This window comes from Sinohyriopsis cumingii, chromosome 10 (genome assembly GCF_028554795.1).
Source record: "Sinohyriopsis cumingii isolate HCF-2022 chromosome 10, ASM2855479v2, whole genome shotgun sequence".
NCBI classification, from domain to species: Eukaryota; Metazoa; Mollusca; class Bivalvia; order Unionida; family Unionidae; genus Sinohyriopsis; species Sinohyriopsis cumingii.
Window position 1 is genome coordinate 23,708,881 of NC_142970.1, and position 15,364 is coordinate 23,724,244.

At 34.8% G+C, this 15,364-nt stretch overlaps 1 protein-coding gene across 1 annotated transcript in view; it reads right to left on the reverse strand.

The window, feature by feature from the left end:
* Nucleotides 1-15,143, reverse strand: part of LOC149789726 (uncharacterized) — a 28,933-nt gene extending 13,790 nt beyond the window's left edge. The window contains exons 1-4 of the mRNA XM_089973107.1: nt 15,102-15,143; nt 13,063-13,314; nt 8,095-8,216; nt 5,704-5,915 (exon numbers count right to left, since the gene is read on the reverse strand). Of these exons, the coding sequence (XP_089829233.1) occupies nt 5,704-5,915; nt 8,095-8,216; nt 13,063-13,314; nt 15,102-15,143 (628 nt within the window). The remainder of the gene's footprint in view (nt 1-5,703; nt 5,916-8,094; nt 8,217-13,062; nt 13,315-15,101) is intronic.
* Between the last annotated feature and the right edge of the window lie 221 nt (nt 15,144-15,364).

Below are 15,364 nucleotides of genomic sequence, written 5' to 3' on the forward strand. Positions count from 1 at the left end.
GTTATTTTGCCAAAAATAATTTTACTTCTTTCAGTTACAGAGACCATGGATAAAATAATTTTTAATTCAGAAATAAATAGGGTTCTTCCTTATCATATATTCAACTCATTTTTGACCATATAATGAACTCAAATTATTGTGCAGAAATCTTAATTCTTTGTCACACCAACCTCCATATTAGACTCAAGTCCGCACTCAATAGGCTCGCTTATTACCCAAAGTACATATTAGCAGTAATGACCTTGTCCTTTGACCTTTTAAGCATGATATCTAAACAATTCTTCCGTAGTGCAAACTATTGACAAATTTATGTATCTGTAGAATGTAGACAAGTCAAGTTATTATGCAGAAACAATTTGTCTTCTTTCAAACACAGTGACTTCATCTTTAAACGTTTGACCTGAAACTGATAGGCCCTCCACGAGCTTTGCCAACTGGAGATGGTTGAAAACTAATTTTTGTTCTCAGAAATTGCAGCTATTATAATTGTTATGTCTTGCATCTCCTGACAGATGAGATGAAACTACAGCAAAGATTAAACCCAAAATAGTACTTGTTACATGCATTACTAATCACCCGAATGCACAAAACTCAGCCTATGACATCTGAAGTCCTATAGTCACGTGATGTCAACATCGTAACTCTTTTGTAAAAAAAGTCAAATAAATTAAACGAATGCCATATATTTCCGTTAAATCACGATAGGACACATATTGTTCAATATATGTATCATGTGGACACTGACCAGAAACCTGTCGCTGTCGCAGCCATCTGGTTAGAACTATTTTCATCAAGCGTAGAGCATATGTCAACGATGGTACTCACCTGATACATCAAAACACATTTGGTTTTTCTCGGAAGATATATATAATTTCGAACTTTTACATTTTTTTATATTACCAACAGTATATGACTTCCATTTAATTTTTGGGTTTTTTTTTATACTACATTTGAAATGCTTTATTGTTGATATCAACAGTTGCTTACTCGACCTATGATACACTGTATCATGAACATGGATTGCTACGTATGTGTACTTGTGCAAATGCAAATGGAAAGAACCATGTCAAATTCAGTCAACACTGTAGTTTTATCTCGTGTGCCAACGCATTACATCCATAAAAAATTTCACACTTCCAATTTCTGAGAAAATAAACAATTTTCAACTCAATGTCATGCAGGTATGACTCGATGAAGTTTGCTTCGCCATCTCATAAACAGCGCAATTTGCCGCCACCATGTTGGCTTATTGGAATGCTAGGCTCGTTTTCGTACCTTCCAGGTAAGAAAAGATAACTATATGGAGTTGTTTATAAAATAACCAGCCTAGTGGACAAATCTAATCCACTGAGCATTTGGATTGACTATACAAATATATTGATGGCAATCACCCAAATTATCCATGCTACAAATTCCTAATATTCTATAAATGTAATTACCGATCAGTTCAGTTATGAATAATTTATATAATTGTTTCTGTCGTCCTGTGATGGTGAAATACACCTAGGGTTTCTTCCGACTTTCATCAATATTTGCAAACGTTAAGAACTTTTCAACGTTGGGAAAATTGTACCATTTCTCCTTACTTTTTCCTGATTTCCCGGTAGCTTGGGAACCCTGTTTATGAAGGACTTTTAATATAAAGGTGTACTGGTACGAAACAACACTCCTGTTTTTTATCTGGTAATATCCTTCTTTCCTACATTTTAACATATACTCTTGCAATGATCCTTTTTGCACATATTTTTTAAAAGATTAATAAAATATTTTATATGAGATGCTTGTACATATGTTCTAAGGTTGAAGCATTCATTTTTACAATAATTCTGTTCTGTAGCATCAGTTAAAATTGACCACTGTGTAATGTGCATAAAGTATATATTGTACCTAATTAAATTACTTTCTCTAAATAGAGTCATTATTATTATTATTGTTATTATTATTATTATCAGTGTTGATGTTGTTGGATAATATGGACAAATCGCGATAAATATATTTCTTTATCCGCAGCAAGATAAGGATTGCAGAAAAGACTTTTGACAACAGTTTTTTTTTAAAAAAAAAAGAACTGAAAGATTGTTATAACACTTAACAATTCTTTGTTTTGAACTCCTGCTATCCGTATACTAAATGTGTTCTGATATATTGGTAGTTCTAACGGAGACGCTGTCATTATTCACACATCAATAAAGGGAAATCAAATGCAACAAGAGCAATGTTTAGATGGCTAGCGTTGACTGGAAAGTGGGAATGGTGCCTGTATTCATCCACAAAATCAATCCTCTCAGATCAAAACTTGGCATTGGCATGGATACTACACGTTTAAATCCATAAAATATTGACTTATTCTTGAATGATGGTGTAATATACGGAAACCCCAGTGCAAGGTGTTTTCATGTAGCAACTCATCTACACAGTAGATCACTGAAGTTACCTTCTTGAGAGAAAAAACTATAATGCAATGTTTAAGACATAATCTGGATTTCAACTGTGTATATTTTAGTACTAGTGATATGTGTTAATGTTCATGATTATAGGCTGCAAGGGTCGCTTAGCAAATAACATGTTCAATACTAATTTTCTGTATGCATGTGGGTTTATTATTTAAGCTGAGATCATTTTAGTAAATACATTAAATACATAGTTTCAGAATAGTAGGAGACAGGTTGATGAGATTTGAGTTCTGGTCATGGGTGTTGTTGAAAAAACAGGTGGACCTAATTCCTGCTAAAGTATTTGGACTTGTGGACAAAGGTATAGAGTTAGAAATGAATATAGTACTCTCGTCTGTTTCTGTCTTACACATTAGTATCAGTCCCAATCAAGAGGTATAGTTAAACTGATATACAGATTCACGACCCTTGATGATAGTTGTTTTGAATGTGTAACTTTACTTTGTTGTACATTTTCATGTGTAAGTGTCACTTTAAATGTATCTTCTTTCGATAATTGATGCCCCAAACTGATGTAAAAGAAAAAGACAAGTGAACAGCTTTAATATATAAATATCCCATTGATTTTCTCTGATGTTTCTCTGCTAGGTTTCATAGAGAAATATTTTCAAGGAACACGTTTCACATATAATTTGTAAATGCTGTATAAAATTGAATATGTTTGTGTTCTCACTGATGCTTGTGCATGTGTTCCTGGCCTGAAACTTTGATTTTCACAATAACTCAATTATTTTGTACTGTATATATTGTACATAACATAAGGCCTCAAGGGAGATTGATTCTGTAGTTAAGTGAGTTACCTTCTCCTAAAAAAGGCATTATTATTATTATTATTATTGCAGGGTTAAACAGGCATTTTCGAGGTAAACAAAGTTTCGTTAATAAAGATTTCACACTAGATTTGGATACAAATTATCATTAGAAATGTTTCAAAGATTATCCCAAGCGGTTTCATGCTAATATTTTTTAAAATAAATAATAGGAAACATTATAACACATAAAACTAAATAATGTATGACACATGATGGTGACGGCAGATCTATTAGATGCAACTCAACTTACAAATGAAATGTACTCTGCTATCCATATATTAACACTTTTTTCTGATATGTGTAAATTATTGAAGAATAAGAAGATGACATTAATTACAGATAACTACATACACTGTTTACATTTCAATAACGGTATCATTTACAAGTGAATTAGAGACTTACAGGCCAATAAAGGAAAACGAAACGCAAATATTGCAATCTTTGGTTAGCCTTAACTGGTAAAAACAACAGTGGTTTGTGACAGGTGTAAGCATCTACAGAACCATTCGAATCAGAAAAATACTTAGCAATGACCTAGATAAAACGCTTTGAAATCTAAACAAAATTAACTGAGTGTTCAATTTATGCAAGTCTATGTTACTTCTGCATGCCATATTCGCTAATGCACTGGCTGACAACAGGTTCTACGTCAACAGACAGTTATTCCTATGGGTCTGTAATTGATAATTAAAAAAATCACTTTTATCGTCAGCAATACGAGAGCAGTAATGGTGTAATGTTTAGACAAACCAGTGTAAATTTGTTGTTTGCTCTTTAAAGTAACAATTCTGCAGTAAAGTACATTAATGAATGTACCTCATTGAATATAAACTAAAATGCAATGCTTATGACATTATTTCGTTTTAGCAGTGTACATGTTTTGTGTCACCTGTCAAATTTCAAATCTAATAAGAACAAACCAATCCCATATCAACATTAAATCCGCCACTATTCACTTTTTGCCAGGACAACTTCCATCCCAGCTATGAGGCTATTATGACTTGGCCCTCCTGTCTATTCTTTTATACTGGCTACCCAAACCGAAATCGCAATCTCTTAATGCAAGCTTGCGCAAACTGATATCACGCAAGCTGGTATTTGGAACCTTGCGGCAAGCTTGCGCAAACTTGTAATGAATAAACTGTCAAGCTTGCAAGGTTCTTTATTGCAAGCTAGCGCAAACCACATAAAAAAATATTGTGAGCTTGCGCAACTAGCCGCAAGGATGAATTTTGGTTTGGGTATAGCTCATGGGCAGCAACCTCTAACCATACACTTACGTGTGGGATTTTAAGAAAAAATGCAATGACTACATTCTGAAAAACAATTTGCGTTATCCACTCACTTGCTGCAAATGTTGTGATATAATGTATACTATTTTATATTTTGCATATAAAGTAAGGAATCCGTAGCCCAATAGACAACTTATTTTTTCAGTATTCTGAAAGGGACCGAAACGTTACATACATACTGTCCACTAGATCTAGTATATAGCTACACGATATATCTGGATCTGTAACAACACAATGGTTTAATATATTTTGTTCCATACCTTGTTGTGTTCTCTTCCTTTTTGAAAAACTCTAACTTATTCACCAATTTATCTGAGCTTTCAGTCCCAATCATCATCCTGAATAATGTATCATTATTTTCAGAAATACATAAGTGCTTCTAAAAGAACATCTGGCATAAGACCACATAATACAGCGAATGCGATTGTTCACAACATATCGCAAGGTCTCCATTATGTCCTTAGCAGCTAGTCATAAGATGCAAGGAATGGGGTCTTTTATTCATCCACATTCATCTATGTTATGGTTGAGTTGCTTCCATCTAGATGTATCCTCAAATCAGTATTCATTAATGTGGAAGAAATAGGGTTCAATGTATTGAGCATGTATTGAAGAAAAGAAAACATTAATTACTTTAGCATTGAAACTTGATCCCGTTGTCCTCTTTTTGCTCAATAACTTGAGGGCATAGAAAACAAACAGTACAAACTACACAAGTCATTGACACACGACAACCTGATTACAATGACCTTATTCTGGTCTGCTTGTATCATTGATGTTGAAATGTATTTGCATAACACTTTTTACAGTACTGGTGTACCCACATGCGAATTGCCCTGAGCAGGTTAAATTGGGTGTGAGATATTCATGCGAAATGGATAGCAGAAAACGCCATTCACTCAGCTTTGAAAATTAGGTCACATAGACGTAATTTTGAATGGTTGAGATAAACTATGAGATTCATTCACGTGCAAATTTTGAAAAGTGTAAATGAAAAAGGACTGAGATATTGTATGTGTGATGAACAAATTAAACAATGAACAATCGAAGTGTGAAAATGATATATCTTCTATAGTTTCATTGGCGAGTGGATAGTAAGAAGATACGTTGTATAAACACGCAACATAAATTAAGACATGTACAAACCAACAAGGTCTAAAGTAAGGATTCCTTTCTCTTTAAAGTCAGACCACTTCTGTGTGACAGCAAGTTCAGAACTGTTGTTAACTGGGTTGACAGATTGAGCACCGTTGTCAGCAGGGCTTTCTAACTGGAGAGGATGAGCATTAATGAGAGACTTCAGGGCGTCTATCAACCACTTTGGGTCCAGAACAATATTTTCTCTCAATACTTCAATGCTGAAAAATAGCCATATTTCATAAAGAATTAAATAATGTTTTCTTTTGTAAGGTTAATTTTTGCATCACCTTTAATATATACTTTGCATTGTTTTGACGAAAAAGAACTAAGAAAACTTAATACACATACATACATATATACATACATACATATATCTGTCTCATGTTTATTAATTTTCTATGTAAATAAGTTAGCTAGTGTGCATTAACTAGATTTCTTCTGTGTCACTGATCTTGACTTTGTACATGTCGACTTGAAGTTGGTAGGCTTCTTCTTTACATGAAGACCACTCTGGTGGCCTAGTGGTTACAGCGTCCGCCTCGGATGCGGAAGAACGTGGGCCGAATCATTCCAAAGACTAACAAAAATGTTACTAACAGCTGCCTCGTTTGGCGCTCAGCATTAAGAGGTTAGTATTAGGACTCGTCGGCCTGGTGTCATGATAATGTTACTGGGTGGGACATCATGCTACATGTCTGCGGCATGATGCCCCAGTGCTAGACATCACTATAAACTGTCACACTGCAGACATCGTAGTGATAAATTGTTAAAGCTACGTTAAAAATCCAAATCACACACACACTTTACATGAAGTGCAAGCCATCCATAAAGTCTGGAAGCCATAGATGATGGAAAACGGAAGATATTATGTAGGAAACATTTTCTCCCTTAAGTGACACTGTCCTTGATTTTTGGTTTTCTGACTCCACTATTGGTATTATTAATCCACACACCAATGCAATTCATCGCATAATCTGGTAAAAGTGGAGAAATCAGATTATTGTGCAGAAATCATATCTTCTTGAAGTCAGTGATCTCAATCACTGATTCCAATATAGTGGGCATCTGAGTTAGCAAGAGGCGAATCCTTCCACAATGATTTCTCACTGAGGATGGGGCCAAACGCATGTAATTCTAAGTAAACCATTTCTGTTCTTTCAGCCAATATGTCCATGAACGTTGAGCTTTAGTCCCCAAAGGTTCCCCCGTACCCTAAGTGCAAATAATCCAGTAAGTCTTGCAAATGTAGGCTATGATGAAGTCGTATTATTTTTCAGAAGCGACATTTTTAACAGATAGCCAGACAGTCATCATACAATTATTTACTCTGCCTTATAATGTGTTAGAAGTCTATGCTCTTAAAACAAGTAACAGAAAAGAGTGACAACAAGCTTTGTAAAATGTAACAAATGTAATTTATTTCCCGAAAATACAAAAGTGAAAATGAGAACAAAGAACTTACCGTATTGTGAATTATATCCCAAAATAATCCAAGAATTACAGACACAAGTCCTAGTAATTTAAATTCCTGAATAAAACTCAGTACTAGTCCCGAAGAAATTCAAAACTGAAAATGATGACGTGTCTGTTATAGCTTAGAGAGTGTTGATGTGTCAACAGTCGTTTGTTGAATTACAGAAATATAATTGCAGGTTTGAATTACTACACATTCCAGTGAATGTCTTTATCCAATAATTTTATGACAACACTCTTTTATTTCCAGAGAAAATAATCACTTGAATTTAATAATTTGAAGAAAATAAAATTCATCCCAACTGGACACAGCATAATACAAGAGTCCTCACAATCACAAGATTATATAGTTCTCTACTTGACTTCAGGTCACAAACTTAATAAGAGGTCAAAGCAGGTCTGATATCTCTTAGCTGGTTGGTTTCTGTATGTCAGCTTAAGAATACATATTCACCAATTTATTAAAAAGGCGCTGGGAAAGAAACTTTATTTTTTCTTCTTCTAAATACTGTATCAAAAATACCAAAGAGTTGAGAATTTAACTAGTGCAATATTTGATTGAGGCTCAAGATGTCAAAGTAATATGAATGAACATATTCTGCCATTGTAGTGGCGATACACATACATATTTATCATATACAGTGTTAAAGGAACTCTTTTCTTAAGGCCAATTTTGAGATCAATGGCTCTTCTGTGAAGTTAAGTTACAAACGTCATATTTAAATATATATTTTGTAAGTATTTTTGAAATAGGTTATATCATTGAATCAGGGGGCTGAGCACATCAATAGTGTTTAAACAGTTTAAAGCCAATGTTGTACTTGCAACTCGCCAATCTTAATTTAAAACAATATAACAACAATTACATGATAGTATCAAATATTTAAATACAAAACTTCCCGATCAAAACCATTTAAATCTCACCTGAAGTAGATGATTGTCCCAGTTTCATGCAAAAATCTAAGAAACAGATCCAGTTCTTCACTGTTTTCGATTCGGACAGCTCCCTCCTTGTTCAAATTTTCCACGTCGATGCGAGAAATTACCTGTGATTACACGACGCCACAATCTTTAATTCAATTTGCCTACTGATTTTTTAAAATATAATTGGTCAGTTCAAAACAATTATTGTGTGATATTTAACCATGCAGTAAGGTATATATATCTTAGTTTAAGCATGACAATATTCAAGTTAGATCATGGCTTGCTCCATTAACTCAGTCATGTGCAATGCATCCTGCATCCATCAAAGACTGTATATTTTAGAACAAAGGCTACAATGTCTTATCAAAAATAAGAAACTTGTTATGCTGGTTTCACTCACAGACCATTAATGAGCTTAATACCATGAAGCCCATGTGCACTTGATATTGCTCACCTGGACTGCATAACTTAAAAGCTAACCAATGGTTACAAAAATTTCAAAGTGAATTAGTACATTGTCTGCATTGTGGAAACTGAGACTTAAAACACATAATGGTGTGTGGATGAAAAACAGATATATCCATATATTTAACTAGGACACAAACAAAAGTTATTACGTAACCATACCCATTGATAGAAACAATGAACTGTACACCAATTCAACATGCAATCAGCCAAAACCTGGACTAAAGCATGTATACAATCTTTGAATGTAATAATTACAGGTAAGATATGTAATTGCATGTTGTGTTGATAACTGTCAACTTGAAGACTATCAAATATCTAACAGGGAATGCCATGCTCTTAAACACCTGTCATGGTATTTAATGTTTGCTCCGTTGATAATTGTCCCTCCACTGCTTGCTCTCAAATATCTGTTATCGTATGCAATGCTTGTAGTTTGATAATGATCTCTCCTTTGAAGTTTCTCACATGTCTGACAGGATATGTAATCCTTGTTGTGTTGAATTTAATAACGTCAGTATTGTGACTACCAGTACAGATTTAAACTATTTAAGAGACAGTATCTTATCAACCGATATATATATATATATATATATATATATATATATATATATATATATATATATATATATATATATAACATAGCTGCTGTTAACTAAACAAACTTTGATTTAAACGAGTAATGCTTAAGTACAGCAAATCTAAGCATTTATCTGACATAAACTTAATTAACATGTTTTAATCTTGCATAAAAGAGATGCCATTCTGGAATTATTCAATAAAGATAATTACGATCTGGGCATGAAGGATAGAAATGTCTGCCATGTGATACACTATTAAGTAAATGGAATTCAAATAACCGGCCATATTCGTACGAACTCCATACATTTTCATCAAATGACTTTGTAAACCTTTTGAGCACAGCCATTATATACTATGTCTTCGTATATTTCTCTCTTCCCAAGTTCGCATGAACATTTTCTCATATAAATCTGTGAATAGGATAGACTTTGCATCTTACAGTCTAGTTCATTGTAACACATCTGAATGCAATCAGTATCTCTTTAGACTGTTGCTCTGTAACTTTTTTAAGTTCGTTCGATGTAACAACAAAACCCTAATACAATTACACATGGTTGAACCCGTGTTGCTTTCAAAATCACAAAGGTACAAGGATCTTTTATTCATGCTCTAATATTATAACTTAATAAATGAGCCTCTCTCAGACATTAGATATACTGATTTATCTAGACAGTATCATAGACTGTAGTGTTCCGGTAATTTTTTGCTTGTGATGTGGAAAAATGAAAGCAATTTTTTCAAACATATCTCTGCCATAATATTTATTTATTGGTAATGACACAATAAATGAAACAAAATTGTGGGATTTGATTTAATTTATCTTGGAGGTGGGTGGTTCAGGGTTAAATCTCATTTTAATTATGAACTGCTTACCTGCCACAATTGTACCTTTTACCTTTCCCATGATACAAGTCCTCACATCCAGGCTAAAATATTCCTTTCTATAATTATGAAATGTTTTAGAACATTAGATTAGAAGGAACAGAGCCCCCGTTTGACTACTACAGCATAGGTCGACATGGAGCACACATCCAAGCTAAAATATTCCTTTCTATAATTATGAAATGTTTTAGAACATTAGATTAGAAGGAACAGAGCCCCCGTTTGACTACTACAGCATAGGTCGACATGGAGCGCACTTTCTCTTTTGCTTTTTACCAAGAATGCTCTTAGTATAACAGGACAGGGACGGAGGTGTGAATCGTTGCAATAGTGGCGGGTAAATCATACATAACAAATCATCCCCCATATTGACATTTTAATAGCAGTTATACAATATATACAGTCATTACACAGCCTTAATTTACCAGGGAAGAATGGCTTAATAATGATTTACTTAACCTTATCGTAGGAGTGCTCCTCACACCGACTTGGGAGATGGTTGGTCCACCTTTTTCCAGCATTAATATTAATTCCAACAAACATGCCTTCTCACCTGGTGCATGATGGATGAAGCGTAAAAGGGAATGAATGGAATGTGAGACAACAAAAATATGGCTGTCATAATTTCCTCCAAGGATGAATAACTTAGAAAGACCAATTAAATAGCAAAATCACTAACTTCATGGGCTTTAAATCTCATATGAAGGGTATCTCTGAACATCTAAATTTCAGCTAAGCCATTTATAGGAAGGAATACATGCTTCAGATCTTTTTATTTCCTTAGAGGCAGCATAACTGGGCTAATAAGCTGTCAATACAGATGTGACATAGACTGCTGACCTCAGTAGGAATTAGAACAACTTGAGCAAGTTGGTTCTTAGCAGGAAACCACATCTGGCAAAGGAGATTTAATTACCAGTGAGTTTCAAACAACCTTTTCGCCACAAACAAGGCATAATCTCTCCTCTCTTCCTTATAGGCATCAAGCAGAGCAGGAGACCAGTCTTAAGGGATTTTGGACTGTCCTCACAAATTACAGGCATTAGTAAGCGAGATATTTGTAGTGGTATATGAAATGATGATTCAAACTCAGATAAGGCAGTTCGAACTAATCTCCCGTTGCTTCGCCCCTTGCTTCGCCCCTGGCTGGTCACGATCTCCACCCCACAGACGTAGCCAAAACCATCATTTCCCCTACTATACTTACTAGCCCTAATCAGACAGTCACACGGTCATTCCTCGTTTAGGCCATTGTTGAGTCAACCCTAATCAGGCAGTCCATAGCCTTTGTTAATGCCATTTTGTCATACAGTGATCTATACCTGCTATAACAGTCAGCCCGGGGTTCAAACTAAAAATCCATCCATATTATGATTATATGCTGTTAACTGTCATTTATCATCTCTCTGTCTGTCTCTCTCTTTCTCTCTCTCTCTCTTTGACACACACACACACACACACACACACACACACACACACACACCCATCCATGATGGGTGTCTGCTGCTAAAATGTCAGTTATTATAACACTCAATCTCTCTCTCTCTCTCTCTCTCTCTCTCTCTCTCTCTCTCTCTCTCTCAGATGTATTGATTGTATCTACAACTGTCAACGGTCCTCCAACTTAACTTCTGTGGGGCACATCCATAATGACTGAACTAAATCTCGCTCTCAGATTGGAGCTAAACTCTCAATTGTCTTCACACGAAAAACATGACACCCTTTTAAAACGATTACTTGGAGCTAAAGCGAAATAAGTTAAACCTCTATCCATCTCTATCACATGCAGGTTGGGAGCAAAACTGTCAACTGTCATCACACCAAAAGCCCCTCTCTGTGACACGCATGTAAGTTGATTATTGAGCTCTAAACTGTTTCAAAACAAACATGGAATTATATGTATCATGAATCTGAATACCAGGCTACCACAATCTTCTGTACATTGTGAATCTATGTATGGCCAGTGATAGTTTGTCTCTTCTGTGTAAATTGGGCTACCGGCAGTGACAGTTTGTCTCTACTTCATAAATTGGGCTAACGGAAGTGATAGTTTGTCTCTACTTTGTAAACTGGGCTACTGGCAGTGATAGTTTGTCTTTCCTTTGTAGATTGGGCTACCAGCAGTGATAGTTGTCTTTGCTTTTTAAATTGGGCTACCGGCAGTGAAATTTTGTCTCTACTTTGTAAACTGGGCTACCGGCAGTGTGATAGGTTGTCTCTACTTCGTAAATTGGGCTACTAGCAGTGAGGTTTTGTCTCTACTTTGTAAATTTTTCTATCGGAAGTAAAATGTTGTCTCTACTAGGTAATTTGGGCTATCGGCAGTGATAGTTTGTCTCTACGTTGTAAATTGGGCTACTAGTAGTGATAGCGTGTCTCTACTTTGTAAATTGGGCTACTGGCAGTGAGAGTGTGTCTCTACTTTGTAAATTGGGCTACCGGCAGTGAAAGTTTGTCTCTACTTTGTAAACTGGGCTACCGGCAGTGATAGTTTGTCTCTACTATGTAAATTGGGCTACCGGCAGTGCGAGTGTTCTCTACTTTTTTAATTGGGCTACCGGGAGTGAGAGTTTGTCTCTACTTTATAAATTGGGCTATCTGCAAAACCTTCGCCGCCAAAATGTTTAGAAAATCTGTTTAAAAAAAATATTTAACAAGAAAAACTTGCTATAATAACCAGAATGTTTATTCAAAAATTCAACATAAGAACACAATAGGCCTACGTAATTTTAAGTGTTATTCTCAAGTGGGGATTTGTCTGGAGAAAGGTTTTGTCGAACAAAAACACATTAAACAAATTTACAAAAAAATTGCTGCAAACGCCTCAGAATCTAAATTAAGCATGTTCTTATGACCAACGTATGGGTTAAAATATAATATTTATTGTGCTAAAACACTATAATAGATTTGAGATGGATGGACAGGCATGCATGAAGACAAGAACTATGTATTATGACATTATTTTCTGCTATCTCTATCCAATTGGATAAAACTTAGGTTTATCGTTTGTGTTTCAAATGGAACATATAAAATATATACCTTAATTCCAGCAGCCTTGAGCCTCATCAGCTGCTGTTCCAGGGGGAGCCACCGTGCAGGTATCTCCTCCCCCCAGTATGGCTGCTGAGATGCCACTTCTACAATTTTCCTCTTTAAATCCTCCAATCTGATGTCTACAATAGTGTTGTCAATTGCAAAGTCCTCATTAACCAAATGAAATCTGGTAGGTTTGTCCCTTAGATAAGAGCGGATCTCTTTGAAATATCGTTCACAGATCTGATGACAGTGTGTCTAAAATAGAAGAGGTACACAAAGTGGGTAAGGGCACACATACTTGCCTTATAATTGGTTGCAGTATTTAGCAGGTAAATAATTAAACCATTGGAAATATTCATTAATTTTGGCTGAAATTCTAAGATAGGAAACCATAACTTATATTACTTTGAAACATCTTTTGTCTTTCAAAACGTTTAAAACTATCATAATTTTATATTGGTCATACATTACACTCATGCAGACTCTTTCAAGTTTGCAACAAGAGGTCGAAGTAGGCCTGATCAGACATTAGATTTTATATGCGCAAAGTTTTAAATTGCTCACATTTTGCCACAATCAATTTAGAAACAAGGAACTATTTTTTATAAGGCAAATTTTCTTTTTATTACTAACTGGTAATTTAAATAGCACATAAGAAAACCAAAAACAATTCTGCAGCCAAGAAAAGCATAATAAATACAATTTCACAGTTGAGTACCATTTATATAGTGCCTAGTGCCGTTTCAGAACCAAAAATGTCTTTGCACCATTTTACTACCATAACTCTTCCTGAAACTATCTTAGAAAATTTCACAACCAATTAATTTACCTTGTCGTTAAATGGTAATGTACTATTTCGATACCATAACTAGTTCTGGAACTGCCCTGAGATATTTCAGAGTTAATCAGTTTAACTTGCCATGAAACGGCCAAGCTGTCTCATTACCACACCTAGACCCAAAACAACCTGGGCCATTTACCTTTCCCTGAAATATTACAGGAAGTCCCAAATCAATCCAAGGCAATTTACCTTGCCCTGAAATGAAATGATGTTGTACTACCTTACTTAGTCCTGAAATAGAGAGATGAACTGTTTCACTACCACGTTTGATAATGAAACGATATTACACTGTTTCACTGTCACATTTGTTCCTGAAATAGCCGTGGGCCATTTCACTACCAATCAGTTTACCTTGCCCTGATATGGTGCTACACTGTTTCACAGCCATAGTTTGCCCTGAACCATTACAGTATAATTTCATCACTTATGTTTTACCTTCATGTTAAACAGAATGTGGAACGTCACAGTGAAATGTCAAAACTAGAACTACTTTTACTCTTACTCTTTTCTCGAAACGTGAAGTTATTTCTAAAAAGAAAAATATGTACCTCAAATAACATATCTTACATTAATGTTTTTAACCAATTTATGTTAAGTCTTAGTTGATTGTTATTTAGAATATATATGGTTTTTAAATCATATGGTACCGTTATGTGCTGAGAGCATCTGTTGGTACCTATACAACATGACACTATTGAGTTGAGTGAGATTTACAAAGTACATAAATAATAATTTTAATTAATGATCATATTTTAATCACCTAGATGTACATAAGTAAAAGAAAAAGTCGAATTGTACAACATTATTTATTCTTTGTTATAATTATTTTTGATATAGCATTTAAAGAAGATGTGCATTCACATTTTCAATTCCTATATACAGCATGGGTTTTGAAACAACTTCGAACATTCGAACTAATTAAAATAAGAATAGAGCCGCCAAGTTACAAAACAATACCTTGCCATTTCAAACCCATCTTCCACCTATTTCAAAGCCAAAATTTCCAGGCTTTTTCCATATTTTTTCCTAGATGAAGTTGTTTTTATTCGATGATAGCTGGTAGTGTGGGAACGCCCTGTTCAAAACAGCACTAGCCATGAAATAATCATCAACACATATGTTGGCAGGGTCTTTGTCTTGGATAAGCAGATTTGTAATTATGCATGATGACAATTAGTTTTTTTCATGATCTAAACTATACCTTATCTGTGTCTGCATCAACTATCTCCTTCTTCTTCTTCATCCTTTGCAAGAAATTAAATTTCTTCTGTGACTTGTGCTGATCCGCAGCAGGGATGGCATGAACATCTGCCAAAGGAATTGTTTATGTGAAAAACGTTAGTTTTCTCTAATTCTTACAAATATAAACTGAGAACATGGCTTGATTCTACACATTGACATTGAAGTTGTAGACAGACATACAAGATGTGAATATAGAAATGAATGTGCATATAAACACCAAAG